This window comes from Arvicanthis niloticus, chromosome 6 (assembly GCF_011762505.2).
Source record: "Arvicanthis niloticus isolate mArvNil1 chromosome 6, mArvNil1.pat.X, whole genome shotgun sequence".
Classification (NCBI taxonomy): Eukaryota; Metazoa; Chordata; class Mammalia; order Rodentia; family Muridae; genus Arvicanthis; species Arvicanthis niloticus.
In genome coordinates, this window is record NC_047663.1 from 12,039,941 (window position 1) to 12,062,565 (window position 22,625).

Genomic DNA, 22,625 nt, shown 5'->3' on the forward strand with positions numbered 1-22,625 from the left:
TTTACTTGTGGACACTGAATTTGGATACTATATCTCTTGCATTCGACATAAAATATCACTTTGTGGTTATTTGCAGTTGTTGAAGACTGGTAATAAGAACCAAAATACAGTAAAATACTAGCAGTTATCCCTTCTCCTTCGTGATGTTGGCTTCTTTCCTGTCTGTCTGTCTATCATCTTTGAAATTCAGTTTCACATAGCCAAAACTAGCCTCCAACTTGCCAGGTAGCCACGGATGACCTTGAACTTCTGATCTACCTGCCTCAACCTCCTAAGTGATGGAATTTCAGGTATGCACCACCACACCCACTTTAGGCAGTGCTAACCAAGCACTCTTATCAATCGAACTTTAGGCCCAGCCCAGGAAGAATCCTCGAACTGTCCCAACCCAAGGTCAAGGTAGAGTATGTCAAGTTGAAAGAAATTACGTATTTCAAAATAACTAGACAAGCAGAATTAAAAGGTCCTCAGTACACAAGAAATGGAGAGATGACAATTACCTGAACTTCTGTAGCACTCCTTGTATGTATTTACTGAATTATTATACTACACTCTACAGTGTGAGGTGTCAATTTTTAAAAAATTAAATTAGAGCTTACATAAAGCTCGGCAGGGCAGGCAGAGCAGGCACGAAGCCCTGAGTTAGATTTTTGGCACCACCAAAAATGAGCAGAAAATCGGTTTAGCTCATAGGATGTGCCACAGAGGTTGTAGTTTTCTGGCTGCTAGTTAATGCGTAGGAAATGGCTCTCGCGCTCTCTCTCTCTCTCTCTCTCTCTCTCTCTCTCTCTCTCTCTGTCTCTCTCTCTCCCTCCCTCTCTCTCTCTCTTTCTCTCTCTCTCTCCTCTTCCCCCCCCCCCCCGGTTTATTTATTGTCTCCTGTTTCTTGCCTCCTCCACTTCCCATCAGCCCCCATGTGCGAAAACATAGTTAATTTGTTCATTTGTAAATTAAGGCTTCTAGCATCTGCCCATGAGATTTACATGATATTTTCAAACGTGACGTATGAAAAGCGACCACAACAAAAAGTGCCGTTGATGATGGTGGAGTCGGGTGTGACAGCATTTTGGAATGCTGTGCACGGAGGGATCCACCTCTAAGACTGAGCCCAAGGAGCTTACGGAGGTAAGACGTGCATCCTAGAAAGCAAGAAGTCCAACAGGGGGAATCTTACAAATGCCCACTTAATACTTGACTCGGGGCACAGCTAACCAAGTTACAAGAGATCGACTTCCCTGACTCTCCTCTTCAAAGTAAAAAGGGCAGGCATGTCGTCTAGACATCAAACTACGCGGACAAGTTTAGAGACGGAAGAGAGCCTCTGAGGATTGAACACAATCCAGGCAGGCAGGGGTGGCCAATGGCCTCGGTGGCAGTCAAGGCGGAAGTGAAGCAGACCTGTTTTATGGGAGGGAAGTCTACTGCTAACCTTTTCTCAATTGCCTCTAATAACCCTTCCAAAGCTCCAAAGCCGCAGAAACTGAAAGCAGCAAGGGACCGAGAGACATTCGTTTCTGTCCTACCAACTATGCTCCTTTGGGCCGTTCATCTTGGGGCCCGCTTACGAAAGCACCTCCTCTACCACTGAGCAACACCCTGGGCATGTCATTTTTCTCTTTTGTTTTGTTTGTGTATGTTTGTGTATGCCTGTGGTGTGTGTGTGCGCGTTACACAAGCATGATATGTCCGTGAGCACACAGGTGCAGGTAGGTACCCAGGCATGTACTCAACGTAAGAAGGTAGAACTATCCGCTGCTCTTCACCTTATTGCCTTGAGACAAGATTCTTCATTCACTGGACCAGAAAGCAGCCATTTCAACTAGACTCGCTGATCATGGAGCTCTGAAATTCACCTGTCTCCCTCTACCCAACGATGCTAGGGACACGGGTACTATTATAATCCTGCAATTCTGTATGGGGGTGCTGGAAGTTTGAAATTAAACCCTCCTGATTGTTGAATAAACACTTTTAACCACTGAGCCATCGTCCCCCAACCTCTCCTCAAGTCTTTAACGCAAAAAGTTAGTAATGGACCCGCGCAAACCTTTAAACCTGTTTAAAGGACTCTAGGAAGGGCCAGTCTTCAGTCACTATCTTTTGGTTATTTTTGCAACTTCCAAATGATCAAGCAAAGAGATAATGAAACTCTAAATGCAAACATGGAAGAGTAAAGGCAACTGTGTTTACAGCTTAATTACCCCAAACCTTTTTGGGGGGGGGCGGGGGGGGGGAAGATAACCATCCTTACTGATGAAAAAATAACTTCCGAATATATTTGCCGACCACCGATTACCGGTTATTGGTCAAGAAAACAGAGCATCGAAAGAGTTACAGAAGCACAGACATATGTGAAGTTCACCTACCCAGCGAGATCTTTCCAAGGAGATAGTCCATAAAAGGCAAACAGTAATTAGAGAGTTTATAGCTCAGAGCCGGACTCAGTAAGCAACTGGCAATCAAAATGGGGGCATTTGCAAACTATCTTTTGGCAGAGACCTGGTAAGAAATCCTACCACCATGATTCATGGATCACCATTTCTTGGGCAGAGAAGAAGAAGCTCAGATGATTGTATCATCAGACCCCCCCACCTCCCACCCATGCCAGCCTGCTCCCCACAAAGTAAACAAAATAGAAAATACACTAACTTCGGAGGGAGCAGGTAGGAATTTAAATGTGGATGAATGGTGGTGCATAGTTCAGTGAAAAGAACTTGGGACAAAGAATCACAAGTCACCTGTACCTGTGGCTGTAGTGTCTGCAAGCACTCATTCTAAGGCCTTCGGTCTGCTCCTTTGCAGAGTGACAAACCTGTGCAGGTGACTCCCTTCCTGTTCTTAAATCTTATGAGGTAGTACCAGAATGCATAAGCAGGCAGGCTTCCTGAGGGTTAGCTAGGAATGTATCACACCTGCCTGACACGTGACTTGGGCGGTCAACGACATTAACTGTACCCTTAATTGTTTTAATGGTGTAACTTTAAAATCAACTATTCCTTGGAATTAGCCTTGTCATTTAAACTGAAACAATTCATTATTTTCTATCAAGGTCTACAAAACAACCAGGTGCTACGTAAAAATTACTTACAAAACTAAAGAAAAGCTATTTTTCTCTGTAGAGGTCATTAGAACTCCAGACACACCCAGAAATAGATTATTTTTCAGTCTAGAATTCAAAGTAGATCATTATAATTTCTTCCTTATTTTCATGTGATTCTGGACAGCAATTGACAGTGTAAACATACTGAGTTTACATTATAAAATAGGTGATACATACACAAGACATTTTGGTCAAAAATAAAATTAGAACTTATCAAGGAATAACATTGTTTCCTTGTATAGAACCGAAGTTCCAATGTATGATTATCTAACCTCTACAGTCTTGGGGCTTTATGGCCTAACTAATAAAAATAATTTTATCTTTATGTGAAAATGTTAAAGATATATTTTATGAGGGGGAAAAAAATCAAATGAAACAGAAATGTCAAGATAATTGAACATTTTCGGCCGGGCGGTGGTGGCCAGCACTTGGGAGGCAGAGGCAGGCGGATTTCTGAGTTCCAGGCCAGCCTGGTCTACCGAGTGAGTTCCAGGACAGCCAGGGCTACACAGAGAAACCCTGTCTCGGAAAAAAAAAAAAAAAAAAAAAAAAAGATAATTGAACATTTTCAACTTATTACTTCCAAAAAAAAATGTAAGTAGGAATCAAATATAAACACCATTTATCAATTGGCCAAATGTAGTTGGCCAGCACAAAATAGACACCATGTGGTGCATATGTGGGGTATATGTGTGTGTGTGTGTGTGTGTGTGTGTGTGTGTGTTCTGCATTTTGTTTTGTTTCATTATGTTTGCTTTGTTTTCTTGATATTTTTGTAGTTTGCCCATTTTGACTTTGTTTTGTTTCTGCCTTTGCTTTCAGAAAGAGAGAGAAAGAACATGAAGTTGGATGGGAGGGAGGTGGGGAGGATCTGGGAGGAGTTGGGAGAGGGGAAGAATACCATCAAAAGATATCATATGCAAATGTTTTAATACAAACTTTAAAAAAAAAAAGAATGAATGAATGAATTGGGGTACTATGCACTGATCTAATTCCAAGGAGTTCCTTGCAATGCTGTTTATACCTGCAAATAAAGTGGCAGCTATGTGAAAGTCCATGGAAGACTGAGTGTGTGGCTGTGTTCTTACAAGTTAAAATATGCAACTATAACAAAGAATGAGGCTACTGTATATGTACGAATGTTGGAAGACAGCCAACTGTCATGGAAGAGTTTAAGGAAAATATCCCATACAGTCAAATAACACATGTAAGACTGTGTAGGCAAAGACGGTCATCAAAAGTGAACAGTAATTATCCCTGAGAAGTTTGAGATGAAGTGTGTGTGTGTGTGTGTGTGTGTGTGTGTGTGTGTATAATTTTTGAGATACTCACTATGCAGCCCTGGCCGGTCTAGAACTCACTATGTTGGCAGGGATGTTCTTGTTTTGTTTGTTTGTTTGTTTGTTTGTTTGTTTGTTGAGACAGGGTTTCTCTGTGTAGCCCTGGCTGTCCTGGAACTCACTCTGTAGACCAGGCTGGCCTGGAACTCAGAAATCCGCCTGCCTCTGCCTCCCAAGTGCTGGGATTAAAGGCGTGCGCCACCACTGTCCGGCGGGCGGCGCAGGGATGTTCTTGAACTCACAGAGATCCACTTGCCTCTGTCTACTTAGTTCCAGGATTTGAGACGTGCATCATCCAAAGTTAGCTTCAAGTTGTGTGTTCTTATCATGAATTTCTTCTTTGGTTTAAATTTTTCAATGAACGTGAACCATTTGTATGATAACGAGAATAAAAGCCTGGTTTTGAAATTGAAACATTGGAGGATAAAGGAGAAGCAGACATTCACAATCCACAGTTGACTTCCTGGAATTTAGTCTGTTGCCATTGTCTGCCCGGGAATATGTGGCAATATTCGTGAAACAGTGAAACAGTATTGAAGTAAACAGGTATTGAAATTCTATTTAAACAAATGCAATGGAACTGGATATTGCAAATGGAGAGACACATGGATTCAGACACACTTCATAGTACATTGGTGAAATAAAAAGTAGTCTAATAGACACTAGTGGCCCACATATCAAGATATGTTTCAAACACATAGGCACAGACCAATAGCCTGAAGAGTGTAGGTCACAGTATATTCTACGGCAATTAGTCATTTTTGATTTCTTTTTCCACTGAATATTCCTATAATAAATAAGTACTATTTATAAACATTTTAAAGGTTTAAAACTACTCCTTGTAGATTTTTAGATTTTAATAGATGGGGGAGGGTGCTAAAAAAAAAAAAAAAAAAAAAAAAAACTGCATTAATCTGTGAAAAATGAAAGAATGAGAATCTCAACCCTTGTGTCCAGAAACGGCATCACCAACACACATGCACACCATGCTAGGAAGAACAGAAAGCAACACCAACACAAAGCAAGCAGGAGCCCCAAGGTGCCAATTCTGCCGGGGTGTCCTGAGACCGACAGAGTTATAAAACACACCAGCTCAGATTACAGGCTAAGCATGACCAGTCCGCCTGATACGACCCAACAAAGGCTTGTACGCTGAATAGGAAAGGTACACATCTGGTTGCTCCCGGATGGAGTGGCTTACCAAAGCAGAGATTAACTCAGCAAGGTTGAGATGGTCCCTGCCATTTTCCAAGTCCCTTCTAGAGTATGCCTTGGGAACATGTCTTACATGACTTACTTATGACTACATTCAACTAAAGTGAGCTCATATTGTTTTGTGGTTTTTATTTCAAGGTGAATAGAAAAAGAAGCAAGAAAGACTGGCTTCTAAAGGGGTCAAACTTAATATATTTTCAGGTAAACCAGGAGATGCTAGACCTCCCTCTCTTCCTCAGAAGACCATTCTGGCTGATCACAATAGCTTTCTCTCCTGGGTAGTGTAAATGACACATTTTTCCTGTGGCTTGCCTTCCTGTAATATGCAGGAATTCCGGCACTCTCTTGGACCCTTCCTGTTAACTTACATTTCAGATTTCCTCAAAAGGCACACTACTGCTTTAATATTTGGGAAAAAAAAAAAAAATGTTAGCTCAAGCCCAGACAGCTAACAGAAACAAGCTGAGGGAAAGACCACCTAAACTTACAGCCGTGGAAAACAGAATCTCTTTTTAAGAAAATTCTTTCTCGGAATCTCACTGTTGGTAAAAGGCTATGGAGAAGGAGCACCGTCCTTCCAGCTCCTGGGCAGTCTGTAATTCTTTCCTCTGCTCTGCCTTAAATTAGAGGTCTCTAAAACTGAATTATAGTGATCTGAAAAGTTCGTAAAGGTTCGTGAATTGAACATGCTGTTAAATTCTTCAATACTGTGAGACTGTACCCACCTCTCACTGTTCCTCCCATTTCATCTGGCTAGAGTATTAGAAAGAAGTCTGGAACTAAGTAGAAAAAAGAAGAAGAAGAAAAAAAAAGAGTGCTTTTGGCTATTTGAAGACAGCCTTGCTGAGCCAGGAGAAGTCCACATAAAAAGTCCAGGCCAAGACTCCTTGGCCATTTCTAAAACGATTGCCCACGTCTTTCCACCAATAATTTTCCGTTTGGACAAAAAAAAAAAAAACTCATGTTCATACCAGATATAGTTTGCAAGCAAGCTCTGGCTGAGAAAGTTTATTTGCATAAATGGAAACTGACTTGAAGGACCAGCCATCCCTGATCCATCATCAAGAGTGGATACCTCCCTGTTAGCTTAAAAAAAAAAAAAAAAAAAAGACCTCCTGAGAAAGCAATTTATCTCACAAGACCAGAAACTAAGGAGAGAGGAAGTTAATTTAGAGCCCAAGGTCTAAATTGGTTGATGGTGAGGTTGAGGTTGGCTGGATCGTAGGACATATAACCTTCTTCCTGCAACTTTTCTTACAACCAATAAAAAAATCATTACTGCCTCCAGACTGTGATAGCCCCCTTTCTCTTCAATAGCTGGGCTTTAAAAAAAAAAAAAAAAAATTATTATAATTCCATTTACTTATTCTGTGTGTATGGGGTGTGCATGGCACACATGTAGAGGTCAAAGGACAACTTGTAGGAGTTTCTTTCCACCATTTGGCTTTGGAGGATGGACTTAAGACAGTTAGGCTTGGTATCAGGCACCTTTGCCCACAGGGCCATCTCACTGGCCCAATCTGCACTGTTATCTGTGTCACAAAAATGTCCTCACATTTTTACTTTCTCAAACCAGAAGGTAATTCTTGAAGAAAAAAACCTCATTTTAAATATTCTTGTGTACCCCCAAACTCTATACATATAACACATACATGCAAATATACATGTGCATGTACATATAATTATGCATACACGTATACAGACATAAACTTGTATAGCATACACCCATATAGTAAGCTGAATTGAATGAATGAGTGAATGTTTACCAAATACAAAGTAATTAGAAGCTATCTCTTTAGTATGTTATGGCGTGGACCAACTCTTGTACTCTCTGATTTCTCTGCTCAAGATTTTGAGTTTTCCCTAACTAAGGAATATCTATACCTTTTTTTAAAAATGCCAATTTCTAGGTTCATTTGCATATTTCTGAAACAGTTAAAATATTTCCTCCTCCTCTAACATTAAACACAAAACAGACAATAACCATAAACAATCTTACTTTGAATTCTGAAGAACAATCTTTTCTTTCATGGGATCAGACACACCATGTTCATCCAGTAAAATTAAATGGTATCATAACTCCAAACACAGTGTGGCAAAGAGCTTATTGGATACTTTAATATCCCCAGATCTTGCTCTAGTGGTGGCCCCAGGTAACCTAACACACCTCTTCATTTTGGGGCATTTCTCAGATACCATCAGATTTCTCTATGTTAAGGAAGATTGCTCTCTAAACAAGTCATTAAAGGTCTCCCAGGCGCAGAAGCATCTCTTCAGTTTCGCCATGCAGGACTTTGTTTGTTTGTTTGTTTTAGTTCCCACTACAGAACATCCATAAATTTGCAAATACACCCTCACAAAACATTTTTAATTAAATAAATTTGAAAAAGAAAAAGAAGGCAACCATAGTCCTGAACTTCTGACCTACTACAGAACTTCTGACCAAGTCTATGCAGTTACACACTTACAAGATTTCACTGTAGTTGCCAATGAGACAGTGCAGTCGTCTCAGGTTTGATACAATACTCACAAATACGCTCACCCCCTACAATCCACCCCTAGGCGCAAAAGCATCTTTCAAATGGCCAAACACATTTAGGTCTTCACCTCTGCAAGCAACTGATACAAAGTGTAAAATCTCGGAAGAGCAAGACTTTTTTTTTTTTTTTTTTAAATAATAATAATACACTGCTCTCCACACTTCACCTTTACTTCCCTTAAAAAATCAAAAGTTGCCTAATGTCCAAAACGAAATCAATAAAAATGTAAGCTGAATGCTGGCACCGCAGTGGTTCCTTCCCCCAAAGAATGTAAGATCACAGAAATGTCCTACTAGTTTAAGACGAGGTTTGCCTTTCATCTTCACCTCGAGACTTTTCGAAAGTTTGGATTCCTGTTGCACACAAAATTACTTTGAATATGCGTGCATACTAAAGAAATGTACTATTATATAAAGCATTGCACATTTAGACGCTACCAACCTGCTATATCTCTCCTGACTGTGCAAAAGGCAAAAAGGCTCAGTAATCCTAGCAGAAGAATGCAAATAATGTCAACGCACAGCTGAACTGCAAGCCCTGCCTTACAGGAACTCTCTGTGTCTGCAAAAAAAAAAAAGAAAGAAAGAAAGAAAGAAAAAGAAAGAAAGAAAGAAAAAGAAAAAAAAAAAAGAAAAGAAAAAGAAAAAAGAAAAAGAAAGAAAGGAAAGAAAAGAAAAAAAAGAGACACACACTAAACAGGAAATGCAACTGAGCTGTGGCAAACCTCAAACTTAAAAATGCAATCGCCGGGCGAAAATTGCATCCATGCATTCATGAATGCATGCATAAGCCTTTGCATTTTTTGCAACTAATGCAAACAGTCTCTTACCTTTCGACTGAGACATTTTCCCCTTTCCTCTGATGGGGGAGGGGAGCACAAAAGACTTTGCCTTGCTTCTCTTCTGTAGCTAGTTTTGCAACAAAGATGCAAGCTGCAGGCGTGCAATCTTCATGCAAGTGGAGTTTCTCTTGTCCGATGCAGCAGATGGACTTTCGGGGAGTCAAGGTGGAATTGCACACCTTGCAAAACAGTCTGGAAAGTGATTTTTCCCCCAGTTGCAACGTTAGGGAAGGCTGTGCTGCAGCTACATGATGGGCCAGGGCTGGCAGCTAAAAGCTCCAAACTTGGAACTGAGTATCTTAGTGCGCAGACGTCCTTCCTGCGAAAGGCGCGACGCCTGCTGGGTAATGTAGTTCTCCTGTAGAGTCCACGCGTCTCTGATTTAAGGAAACGTGCTCCTGTAGGTGGCTGAGCGAGATGACTGACTAAGCGCGACAAAGATCTCAGATAAACATCGGACGAACACTCTTTAGTAAGGAAAGGGTGACAAACAGCGCGGTCCATGAAAGGAGGCTTTTTTTGTTCTAGAAAAAACCCTAAATCAGCAGCTTAGAGAACACAGAGGTAGCTAAGGCGCTTTTGGTATCCCCAGTCTAAGGTCTAATTGGGGGTTCAATGTGTTATTTATTATTATTTTTTTTTAGCGGTTCAGTATCTGTGAACTGTTCTGCCTGTAGACCGTTCACCCTGACACCTCATTTCACAACAAACATTTTTCTTGAATGGAGATTTTGGTGGTAATCTGGCCCTGCGGACAAGATACAAAGTTTTATTTATAGTAAAAAGTGACCCAGGTCAGTTCTTTTCAAGAAAGCGTACATTCAATGCTGGATAAGGCTGAGAGCGAGAGATTTAGAAAGTTCTCATTTCTTACAGGGTTAGACAGGAAATTTTGTTTCTTATATATCAAAGCCAATTTTAATCAAAATTAAGATGTTTGATTTTTTTTTCTCCCCTGAGGCAGGTGGGGATGAAAGAAAAAGTCCCTGGCCTTGAGAAGAAAGAGCAGGTAGTGGGGAACAGTAACCTTAAGTGAATAAAGTCGACTAGCTTGAATGTTTTTCGATACTATCAACAGATGTTTGTTGGGAGCCCAGAGCTTCCCAGGCATATTCCCAGGGCTTTGGATTTTCCCTTTTTCCTGCAGTGCTTGAGGCTAGAGCTGGGCTTTGTCTTAGTGGGGAAAAGCCTCTCCCCTTCACTAGGAAATTGAAGATGCAAGCCTTCCCTGAAAGAAGTAGAAATCTCGGCACCACTACCAGCCCTCCCCCTCTCCCTTCATTTTGAGGCAGAGAGCTCCAGCTTGGCTTCCATTGCATCAAGTAGAACACTTTCAGGAATGTTCTTTCAAGGTGAATAGGGAGGGAATGCTGGTTTCAGGCATCTGATCTACAGATAAACCAGAGCTGGGGAATAAGAGTCACCTGTCCATTCCTAGAACATCAATATTACCATGTTGTCTTCTAAGCAAGAGCAGTGCTGATCAGAATGTACCTGTTGTGAGGGATTTTACAAGGCTTTGACTGCTTGGACTTTATTCAGAAACGCATAGGAGGAGGTAATTGGTTTTGAAACCGGGAACTTAATCAAAGCATTGCTTTAAGAATGTAAATTTTCCCTTAGCGGATCTAGGTGGGTTGGAACTGGAAGAGACTAGAGGTAGGGTCAGGTCATTTGTGGAAAGCCGCGAGAGCCACTTTGAGAGAAGATTTGTATGTGATGGCTGCTAATGAAAATTTCTAGAATTGTATTGAGAATTCTAGGAAGCCAGGACCATCTGAGTAATGCCGGAATCAGAGAGAAGGCCACAATGTGTCAGCTGCAAATCAGCTCCTTCCCCGCCCCCACCCCTGCAGTACTGGAGATTGAATCTAGGGCCTTCGGCATTCCAAGCATGCAGTCTACCAATAAGACACAACCCTGTGTTTTTTTCTTTTTGAGGCAGGGTCTAGCTGAGTTACCCAGGTTGGCCTTTGAACCCAGTCTGTAACACAGACAAGGGTCTGAATCTGTAATCCTCCTGCCTCCTTCCCATCCCAACACAAGTTAGCAAATCAGCTCTTAACATAAAAATGCATTCAATTGGGGAAGGAGGGCATAAGTTACTTCCACTGACCTTTACTGACATTCTTTTGTTTTGTTTCTTATTCTTGAGATCTTGCCTTGGCTGGCTAGCTTAGAATTCAATGTGTAGAATTTGCAATAATTCTCCTGCCTCATATACCCCTGAAGTGCTGGGGATTACAGGCATTTCCCAGAATTCCTGGTTTCCTTTACTGATGATGTGCAGGAAAATTAATCAAGGCCACTTCACATACAGAGGAGCAGCATCTGCCTGTGAGAGAAGAGCTTTCTGTTCCATGTGTTCAGTTGTAAGGACTTTCTTTTACCTTCTCTGTCAGGTCTAATCCCTGGTATACCTTCCTGCCTTCCTTCTGCATATAGGAAAGTTTAGAGCCTCCTTCACCAGCCTTTTTTTAAAGTTTCATTGAACCAGGACATACATGTGTGGCGATCCATTCAACACACACACACACACTTTCCTTCTGAAACAATGACAAGAACACCTGTTTCCTACAAATCCTGAGATAGCTTCATGCAGACTGGCTTAGCCTGAACAACCACCTAGAGCTGTCCCTTTGTATTGTCAGCAACTGCATTGCTGTTTAATGAGCCTGGTCTTCTTCATAAAGAGAGTTCTAGTCTCCCGTTACAGTTATTTAGCGTGCATGCAATCATTCAGTGTGCAGATGCGTACCTGCATGAACACATTGGTGTACATGCCTAACATGGAGGACATGTGAGGAACAACTTAGAAGGAATTAGTTCTTCTCCTTCCACCATGTGGGTCGCAGGAATCAAACTCGGGTCATCACACTTGATGCTAATTTCCTTTACCAGCTGAGCTATCTCATCAGCCTTAGAAGAGCCTTACTACTGCTGTGATTTGGCCTGTTCTTTATCTGAATAAGCGCACACGAGCTACAGCTAGTAAGTGGAGCGCATTCTGCAAATCAATCTGCCACTCACTCTTCACGGAGACAACGTGAGGGTCGACAGGCGCTGAGTATCTGCAAACACACGTACACAAGACACCCTTTCACCATAAGCCAGCTGAACCATAGACTGCGAAATGACAGAGTGGGTCATTTGTCTCTGATATCCTGAATTTTGAGCGGGCTGCTGGAAGGACAGGGAACTGAAGCTCCTTGGAAAGGTTTGAAAAGGAGGTTCTTCCCTTGGTGTGAAAGGGTGTCTTCCTCCTCTCTTCCCGGCATGGTCAAGAAGCTGTACCCCTTGTTCTGCCAGATTGCAGTAGTGTGAGAAAGCAGGAGAAAATTCTGGCAGTTTCTTCATAGGCTCATCAAAGGTTTATCTTGGGATTTTCCCGACTTCAGATCCTTCTAAAATGCAAATCGGACAAGTTCTACTTATATTCAGAACCAGCACCCAAACTTCTTGGTGTAGCACCATTGGCTGTTCGATGCCGGAGCCCTACGTACTCACTCCCCAGTTCATTTCTTATCCCAGGCTGATATCATACCTGGGAGAAGGCAGGATTTCTGGCTCTTCTGAATGTCCTTACACCTCTACCTGAAAGACTTTCATGAGTTGATGCTTCTGATTTGTCCTTAACCACTCTCAATACCTTCTGTGTATCGAGGGTGTCCCTACCAGCACCCTTCCTGTGAATTGGGTGCACCTTCTATTCTGTAACACCTCACACATGGATCTTACCCAAGAGTCATCTCAGGGCTGACAAGTGTTCCTTTATCTATGTGTCTCCACAGGAGGCTAGACTACTAGAGACCAGAGATTTGACCAATGTCCCTAAGACTCAGTGTCCAGCACAGTATTTAGCACATCTTGCAGTCAAAGACCTACTGCAGTCTGTCATGGAGTAGACTGGGTAAGGACCTGTAACCTCAGCTGGCCTGGAATAACTAGATTCCAACAGTAGAGATAACACTTCAGGAAAACCCAGAACACCTGGAAAAACACCCATTCTGTCAGGTTGAAAGTGTGAAATTCTTGGAAGGAGGCCCTTAGGTTAGGTCATACCGGTTTCTGAAGCTGTTATTAGAGTTACAGGTTGGTGGGGGAGGAGGTAGTATGAGTTTCAGGAATTATCCATAGGTCAGGGAAGGCACCTGCTATCACTTAGAGTCAATAGCTGTCTGTCAGTTTGCCTCCTGGGAAGGTTTGGCAATGCCTGCCTTATTGTAGTATGGAGGACTGGGAGATGCTGGCATCTACTTGACAGGACGAAGGAATGCAATCAGCAGGCTACAATACACAGGAAGTCCCACCCTCAGCAAAGAATCATCTGGTTCAAATGGCTGTGTTGAGTATGGGAAATGCTGTTGCAAATCATGAGAATTCACTCCTTCCTCTAAAGTTAACTTAAACCAATGAATTTACCAATTGTGGTAAGATATAATTATTTGGATGTGAGAGATTTAGATTTTACTCCTGGCCATAGACATGAGTTGTATCTGCTGAAGCAGATCCTTTTATCTTTCTGTGACTCTTTGGGTCCCAATATAAAACATGGAGGGTTAGCCTCTGCCAGCTTAAAACATGGAGGGTTAGCCTCTCTGCCAATTTCAGCATTTCATGTCTCCCAACTCAGCTCACCTGTCTATTGAAGCCACTAATGATTTAAGAACTTTTAAATTTTTAATTAGCTAAACATCTTTCTATTTGGCAATTAGAAGGGTTCCCGATCTCTTGCTTGGCAAGACAAGGAATAACCATCCTAAAAACACATCTTAAGAAATAAGACAAGAACAGGCTCCTATGACATTTTGCAAACTGACCTCCCAGGGAGCAGTACTGATTTAGAAGAAGCGTCTGTCTAGATATCAGGAGCAAGGGAGAGGAAGGTGGTGATGTTAATGCCGTGAGCGGAAGGATCAAATGTGAAGCATGATAGGAAGAAGCCCATGGGGAACTAGTTCACATGTTCGGTTGCCTTGGTACAGAATTTTTAAAGGCTTTTTAATTTTTTTTGTGCATATGTATTTGTCTGTGTGTGGGTATGTGTTGGGCCTTGGATGAGGTAACTCCATTTAACCTGTGTCCATCAATCACGTAGGACACAGGTAGAGGGCGTGATTAACAAGTCTCCACCTCTAGAGATTTAAATATTAATGAGTTATCAAAAGGCCAGGGGCGTAGCTAATTAAGTTATTCCCTCCCTCTCTGCCAGAACATCCAGAAGCCACAAGGCAGAGCAAGGCCCCTCCCCCCACTGCTTCTAAGCCCGCCATTACTGCTTCTTCTCCCCAACAGGAGGACCTGCAACAACAAACATTCCTATTTTTCAACCAAAAATTTTAAACGTTTCCTTTTCTTCCTAACAGGAACACCTAGAACAACAATGCTTATGCTTTTCAACCAAAATTTTGTTATTTTTTTATTTGAATGCTGCCTTTTCTCTCTAATACTTGTGATATGTGTCCAACATTTTTTCTCAACCTTTATAATTTCTTCAAAATTTATAAAGATTACAGACAAACTGTGGGAAGCCCGCTGCCGAGACCCGGCCGCCGCCAGACTCCCTCCGTGCCCCCCCCGAGATTTTTTTCCCCCACAGGTATGTATCCATGAACACGGGTACTTGTGAAGGCCAGAAGATGGTGTCTGATCCCCAGAAACTGAGTCAGAAGTGATGGATTGTGAGCCAACCAACATGGATACCAAAAACAACAGAACTTGGGTCTTTTGGAAGAGTAGCCCTACCACTGAGCTACCTGTCTTTCCACACACACACACACACACACACACACACACACACACACATTTTACTTAAAAACATGCTAGTGAATGATAATTGGTGGCAGAAAACTTGGCTCAGCTGTGCTCCCCAGTTTGGCACAGGTTTACCTACTTAACCTTATCTCATTCTTAGCAGTCTAATTAACATAATATTCTTATTAGGACACGAATTTACATATCACCAGCTCCGCATAGGGCAGTTTATGGCTCCAGCTTACCCTGGTCTCCCTTTTGGTGTTCGTTTTCCAAGTTCTGCCCTCCATCCGAAATCATCTCTCCTCTTAAGATGTCCTTGATGACGTCATCCCTCTATTCTATTTCGAAAGAATCCTCGCCAATTCATTCTAGCACCATTTGAGCTCTTATGAGGCATTTATCTAGTGAGACATAAACTCAGTGGTATCTCACTGTAATCTTACTTGCAATACAAATCTTAGGTTTTTAAAGATTTACTTTTTGTTTCCATATGTCTACATATGTGTACCTGTGTGAGTTTATGTGCACCATATGTGCACAGAGAATTGGGGAAGCCAGGAGAGGGCACTGGATCCTCTGGAGCTGAAGTTACAAACTATTATGAGCCACCCATTGTAGGTGCTGGGAAGTAAAGCCATGTCCTCTGCAAGTCCGGTTAAATACTCTGCAACACTGAACCATCTCTGCCAACCCACATGGCTAACCCACTCCTTTGGAAAGACATCCTCCCTTGACTCTTTTTAACCCATGACTCTAAGCTCAGCTGCAAATGGTCACATGTTCACTGAGTTTTTCTGGGTTGCCAAAAAGACTTGTTCATCCGATTGTGCTCATGCTTTTATTACCTAGATAATAGATGAGTATCTATTAGTTTAAATTGGCCGTCTTTGTTAAAAGTTAAAGTAATGCTTGCATAGGGATTTGTTAGAGGAAAATTAATTATGATATTTAGTTTAAATATTTTAAGACTCCTATAATGATTCTAGTTTCAAATTTCTGTGAGTGAGCTTTCCTTCATAACTGGCCATGCTTGAGAAATGCTAACCAGCTACTCAGTCCTCATCTGACTGCATTCTCATTGAAGTGTGTGTGTGTGTGTGTATGTGTGTGTGTATGTAATATGAATATTGGATGTTCCCTAGCAACTCAGAAGTCATATAAAGATCCAACATAGTATGATTTTAACCTTTACTCCCAAAGCAGAGTCCTGGATAGGAATGTTATCCTGAGCTGACAAACAAGCAGTTATCGTTTCTAGGAAGGTAAAAGTGGAAATTATTCTATTCTACCACGAAACCTACAAACATTTCAGGGCACCATTTGTGTGGTGTGTTAATGTGTTGGCAAGTAGAAAACACCCCAAATTATTACAAACTAACACAGGCCCGACAGAGATTTCTAATTCTGTTCAAGAGAAAAAAATTGGGATCAAAACTTCTGCAATATGCTTGCCCCATTTCCTTCACCTAATGCCTGATGTGTCTCTCTTTTCATATGGAAACACATGCACACATGTACATATGTATTATACACATGTATATCTTAGTCAGGGTTTCCATTGCCATGAAGAGACACCATGACCAAGGCAACTCTTAGAAAGGACCCACTTAATTGGGGCTGGCTTATAGTTTCAGAAGTTCAATCCATTATCATCATGGTGGGAAGCATGACCTCGTGCAGGCAGACATGGTACTGGAGGAGCAGAGAGAGAGAGTTCTATTTCTTGATCCAAAGGGAGCCAGAAGGAGACTCTCTTCCACCCTGGGCAGAGCTTAAGCATAGGACCTCAAAGCCCACTGCCACAGTGACACACTTCCGCAAACAAGGCCATACTTTCTAATAGGGCCACTTCCCTTGGGCCAAGTGTATTCAAACCACCACAATGTATGTATTCATATTCATATGTATATGTATATCTGCATAATTTTCCCTCTGACACAGTACTGGTAGGTAGCAGTCTCCTTCAAGGTAAAATATTCTATCTTGGAGGAAACCTCATTAAGATGCAAGATATTCTAATACAGTACTGGTAGGTAGCAGTCTTCTTCAAGATAAAACATTCCATCTTGGAGGGAAACTTGTTAAGATGCAAGGTATTTTACAAGTGGAGTAAGGTAGAATGGGAATGAAGGGGAAGATGTGAACCATCCAGTCCTTCAGAGAAGCTTTTTTTTTTTTTTTTTTTTTAAAGTATAACCCAACAGACAGTGGATAGCTTTTTATGGTACTGGCTTGCCTTGCCATTCTTTTTTAAGATTTATTTATTTTATGTATAAGTACACTGTTGCTGTCTTCTGACACACCAGAAGAGGGCATTGGATCCCATTACAGGTGGTTGTGAGCCACCATGTGGTTGCTGGGAATTGAACTCAGGACCTCTGGAAGAGCAGTCAATGCTCTTAACCACTGAGCCATCTCTCCAGCCCCCAGAGAAGCTTATTAAGACTCAGGATATTCTAAAGGAAGTGAAACATTCCCACCTTCAGGGAAGCTCCTTAAGTTTAGAAAGCAAACAACTCAAAAGTTCCAGGAAGTCCCTGAAACTGATGAAACTCACCAGTACCCTCCTTCTGCAAGCAAATATTAACATGAAGGAAGTTGGGAGACTCTCACACTGGCCAACCTGCCTGGAAGAAATACTGACCAATCTGTCAAGCTTCCAACATTTGTGTAATAAGCTCCAGGTTTCCAGTTTCCATGAGTCACTATCCATGTTGAGGCAGGCTTTCGGTGGTTCAGCTGTCTTTGAGTCATTTCTACTCTTAAAAATAACACCTCAGACATACTGAGGTGAATAACTTGAATAAGACTCATTGGTTCACCAGCTTGGACTTTGCTGATATTCTTATGTAATTTTGTCCTTGGCTCCCTGTGTAAGTGAGTCCAACGTTTGTTTACTTTTCCATAGGAAATAGTATCACACAATAAACAGTTATTAATTTCCTACCAGAATCTAAGCCCTTCTCTGTCTGACTTCATAAAAATGTGAATAACCCACAGCTTTGTTTTTTTAAAAAAAAATGGTAATATCTAAATCTAGGGTTCCTATGACATATACATTTGGTGTTTCTTTGCCACATACCAAATCGATTCTACACTTAGCTAATCACTAACGTGTACTATATAGGACAATTGAAAAGGAATTGCATACTTTTCACCCAAACCCCTAAATATCTCACCCTGTAACTCTTTCAGGGAGGATGCTCCCACAGCCTCACACTGGTGGTACTTCATCTTCCTTTAACTCTAAAGAAAGGAAGATTGGTTGTGGCTCCCTTTTCAGATATCAAAGGTATTTTACCAGCAGAGCCCACATTAAGCCGAGCATGCATATAGTCACAGTGCTGGAGAAGGAGAGACAAGAAAACCTCTGAGATTCGCTAACTAGCCAATCTATCAGAATTAGCATGAACACAAACAGACAGACAGACGCACAGACACACTGACAGAGAGACAGATACACACACACATACACACACACATGACAGAGCTGACATTTTTTTTTTATCTAAGGGACCAAAAGAAATATAAATTGATATTGATATCCTTACCTTTTAAAATAACAATAAGACTTTGATTAAGGTCTATACTTTCGGTAGAGTATGGATCAAGAAAGTAAATGAAGCATGGTCTCTGGTGAGGATGTCATAAAGTCCTTTGGGTACTGTGCATAGCATGTCTGTACTAAAGACACTAAAATGGATTGCCCCCACACCCTAGTTTACTCTCCCTTCATGTGGTTGCTTTTACTTTTTCCAAAAATAGATGCTTGTGAACCACCACACTGACACAGGAAACTGAACCTGGATCCTTTACAAGAACATCCAGGACTCTTAACCACTGAGCCATTACTCCAGCTCCACTGGGTAACTTTTGATATGAGTTCTAAAATGTACCTTCTTTAAGCTAAGGGGGAAATGGTAGCCTGTTGAGTCATTTTATTATAGTTTAATGATACAGCTTCATCTTATGACCAAGTAAGTCCATACAAGGTCTGTATATCTTCTTTACACTCTGTACCTTGGACAAGACACTGTGACAACTCAGTAAATACTGTAGTTTTTGTGGATGAGTCAGAAATTCTGATACAGGACATAGTGTCATGCCCTTCAAGCCTCCTTGGTCTGTTTACGTTGATATTAATAGATGGTTCTGGGCTCCATTCATAGACACGAACTATTCCGGTCATGCTGACCTGATGGACTTTGTAAAAAAAAAAAAAATCCTATTAAGTATTCTGGGAAATTTCTTAGGTAGATGACATATTAAAATATATAGAAAAAGGTATAAATGTCCACAAAAAGTTAAGCTATTTGTAGTACAGTTGTACAGAGATAGCATGACAAATTTTTTCGTAAAATCATTTCCTTTGGGTTGATATCCAAAGGATATATTTTATAATTGACAGTGTGTTTATGCCAGAAAAGTTTAAAAAAATGTTATTGAATTTTTTAAATTTTACTATCCCTTTTTAAGATTTATTTTATGTTTTTGAGTATTTTGACTGAAGGTATGTATGCCTGTGCACCACATGTGTGCCTGGTGCTCACAGAAGTAGACATGTGCACATTAATGAATATTCCCTCAGAGGCCAGAGGCATCATATCCCACCTCCCCCCCCACCCCACGGCTGAGGTTGCAGGCAGTTATGAATTGCCTGATCTGGGTGCTGGGAACCCAACTGTGGTCCTCTGGAAGAGCAGCCAATTCTCTTAACCTCTGAGCCATCCCTCCAGCCCCTCCCCACTTCTTTAAGATATGTCAATTCTAGACCAAATTTTAAAAAATGAATGCAATTTATCTTAAGTAATATATTGCATAACCGAGTAATTTTTATAAATATTATGTAAATATAAAGTATTTCTAAGGCACTATTTGAAAACATAAAAACATCTGATTAAAGTATTCTTTTTATCATCCATAAAAGGTAGTGTTGGACTGGAGAGATGGCTCAGCAGTTAAGACAACGGGTCCTCAGTTCAATTCCCAGCAACCACATACATGGTGGCTTACAACTATCTGTAATGGGATCCCATACCATGGTGTGTCTGAAGACAGTCAAACTGATTCTGATTTTAGCTTGATAGAGTGAAGGTGATGTTCAAGTTTGCTTTGTTTTAATTTTAGTTTTTTGAAACACACCCCTTCACACCCCCACACACTAGTGCTGAGATTAAAAGCATTGCACCACCACCTACCAGCGTCATGCCACAATTTTTTTTAAATGTGTGTCATTGAGTACACTGTAGCTGTCTGCCTTCAATCCCATTACAGATGGTTGTGAGCCACCATGTGGTTGCTGGGAATTGAACTCAGGACCTCTGGAAGAGCAGTCAGTGCTCTTAACCTCTGAGCCATCTCCCTAACCCCTCACATCACAATCGTAAATGACCTTTATATGAGGATGACCTCGAGCCAATAACAAGGCAAGATAATAAATCGTTACTGACTAGTCTCTTTTCTATTTAAATGTTTTCAGAAAGACAAAGGCTTTGAAAACAGGACTAAAATAATATCAAACTGGACATTACCAAAATATTAATATACTTCCAGTCCAGACACAAGCCTCTCTCAGTTGTTTCAGGTTCAAGCATTTATATAATCAAGGGACATAGACTCTGTATTTGTTGATTTATTTTGTTTTTAACGTTGCTTCTGCACAGCTCTCTCTCTCTCTCTCTCTCTCTCTCTCTCTCTCTCTCTCTCTCTCTCTGTGTGTGTTTTGTGTGTGTGTGTGTGTGTGAAGTGTGCACAAATGAGTACAGTTGCCAAAGAAGGCCAGAGGGAGCATGAGATTCCTCTGGCTCTATAGGCTGTTATGAGCCTTACAATCTGGGTGCTGGAAGTTTAACTGTGGTCTTCTGTAAGAGCAGTGCCCAGCGTTAACTCCTGAGACATCTCTCTAGACCCAGTGTGGATTTGTTTTCAAACGATACCAGTGACTTTAAAAGATGAAATTTACTGGCTGATTGTAGCGCTCAAGTGGCGGTGCATATATGTAATATGTTTTGGGGGGTATATTTCAAGCCCATTTTCAGTTAGTTTTAACAATGCGCACATACGGTGGTAGTGCAAAAGTAGATACATACACATGCGTGCAGGTGGCCTTGGAGGCCAGAGGCATCAGATCCTCCTAGATCTGAGACTGCAGACAGTTGTGAGCTGCCTGACATGGTTGCTGAGAACCAAACCCTGGTCCTCATCAAGAACAGTGCTGTGTGCTCTTAACCACAGAGCCTTCGCTCCAGCCGCCTCAAGTCCATTTTAAAAATAAGGAGTTAACATGTATTGCAGGAAATATTATTCTGATGTCTTCTGGATATTTTTTTTCCCTCCCTCAGATATTCAGCTTTAAATGGAAAGGTGTCTTAGTTAGGGTTTTACTGCTGTGAACAGACACCATGACCAAGGCAACTCTTATAAAAACAATACTTAGTTGGAGCTGGCTTACAGGTTCAGAGATTCAGTTCAGTAGCCTCAAGGCTGGAGCATGACAGCATCCAGGCAGGCATGGTGCAGGAGGAACTGAGAGTTCTACATCTTCATCTGAAGGCTGCCAGTAGTAGACTGGCTTCCAGGCAGCTAGGGTGAGGGTCTTAAGCCCATGCCCATAGTGACACACCTACTCCAACAAGGCCACACCTTCTATTTTTTTTTTTTTTTTTTTTTTTTTTTTTTTTGGTTTTTTGAGACTGGGTTTCTCTGTGTAGTCCTGGCTGTCCTGGAACTCACTCTGTAGACCAGGCTGGCCTTGAACTCAGAAATCCGCCTGCCTCTGCCTCCCAAATGCTGGGATTAAAGGCGTGCGCCACCAATGCCAGGCAAGGCCACACCTTCTAATAGTGCCACTCCCTGGGCCGAGCATATACAAACCATCACAGAAGGGAATTTAACAAATAAGTCATAAGTCTGTGCTGGGTTTTCATCTCTTAACTTATGGTTGCTATGGCTTCAGGCTCAGCCAATCACCCTTCTATGCTTTGATTTACATCGCCTTTGAAAAGACATTAGTGACAGGACCTACCTCATGGAGGTGAGAAGAGTATTTCAAGATCTGTACATTCAAAGCACTAAGGTCCCTGGTACTTTTGTGCTCCAAAACTCCTATTGAGAGTTTTTCCCCCTTTGTTTTGATTGTTTTATTTGTATACATGCTTTGCCTGCATGTATGTCTGTACAACTAGTGTGTGCCTTCAGAGGCTGGAGGAAGGCACTGGATCCCTGAAACTGGAATTACTGGCAGTCATAAACCACCATGTGGGTGCTAGGAATCAAAACACAGGCCTTCTGCAACAGAGCTGCTAGTGAGGGTTTTAACTCTGGGTTGTTACCGTGTTGTTATGAAGCACAGGCTCCGTTCTGGAGAATGAAGGCATTGCATTAGATATGGAGTGTACATATCTGTATCCTATCAAGTAAAATGGAGGAGAAAGAACCTTGATTTTAAAGCCGCAGGAAAGAAAATTCTGAAATTTAAATGTAACTACCAACATGAGAAAATATGAATAAAAGCTCTCAGACAAATGGGAAGAAAAAGAAGAAGATATATATATATATATATATATGTAATTTATTGCAGCAAATCAAAACACTGTTGGATGCTTGCATAGAGGAAATGGAGGCCATCTGGAGAAAATTTCATTCCATGGGGTGGAATGGATTCTAAAAAACAAGGACTGGCTAGGGTTAATGAATCACATAGGCCTTGGGCCATAGGGTGTCAGAGTTGAACAAGGCAAACAGCAGGGCCTTGGTGGTGGTTAATGAGGGACAGGAAAAGTTGCCCCGAGCCCACCAGCAGGATTTAGGATGTGGTTTTTTACTAAAGGAATAAC

General features: G+C 41.5%; 1 protein-coding gene across 1 annotated transcript in view; it reads right to left on the reverse strand.

Moving 5' to 3' along the window:
- Map2k6 (mitogen-activated protein kinase kinase 6) overlaps window positions 1-9,317 on the reverse strand; it is a 130,983-nt gene extending 121,666 nt beyond the window's left edge. The window contains exon 1 of the mRNA XM_034506044.2: window positions 9,022-9,317. Coding sequence (XP_034361935.1) covers window positions 9,022-9,037 — 16 coding nt within the window. The 5' untranslated portion in view covers window positions 9,038-9,317. The remainder of the gene's footprint in view (window positions 1-9,021) is intronic.
- Window positions 9,318-22,625: the final 13,308 nt, after the last annotated feature.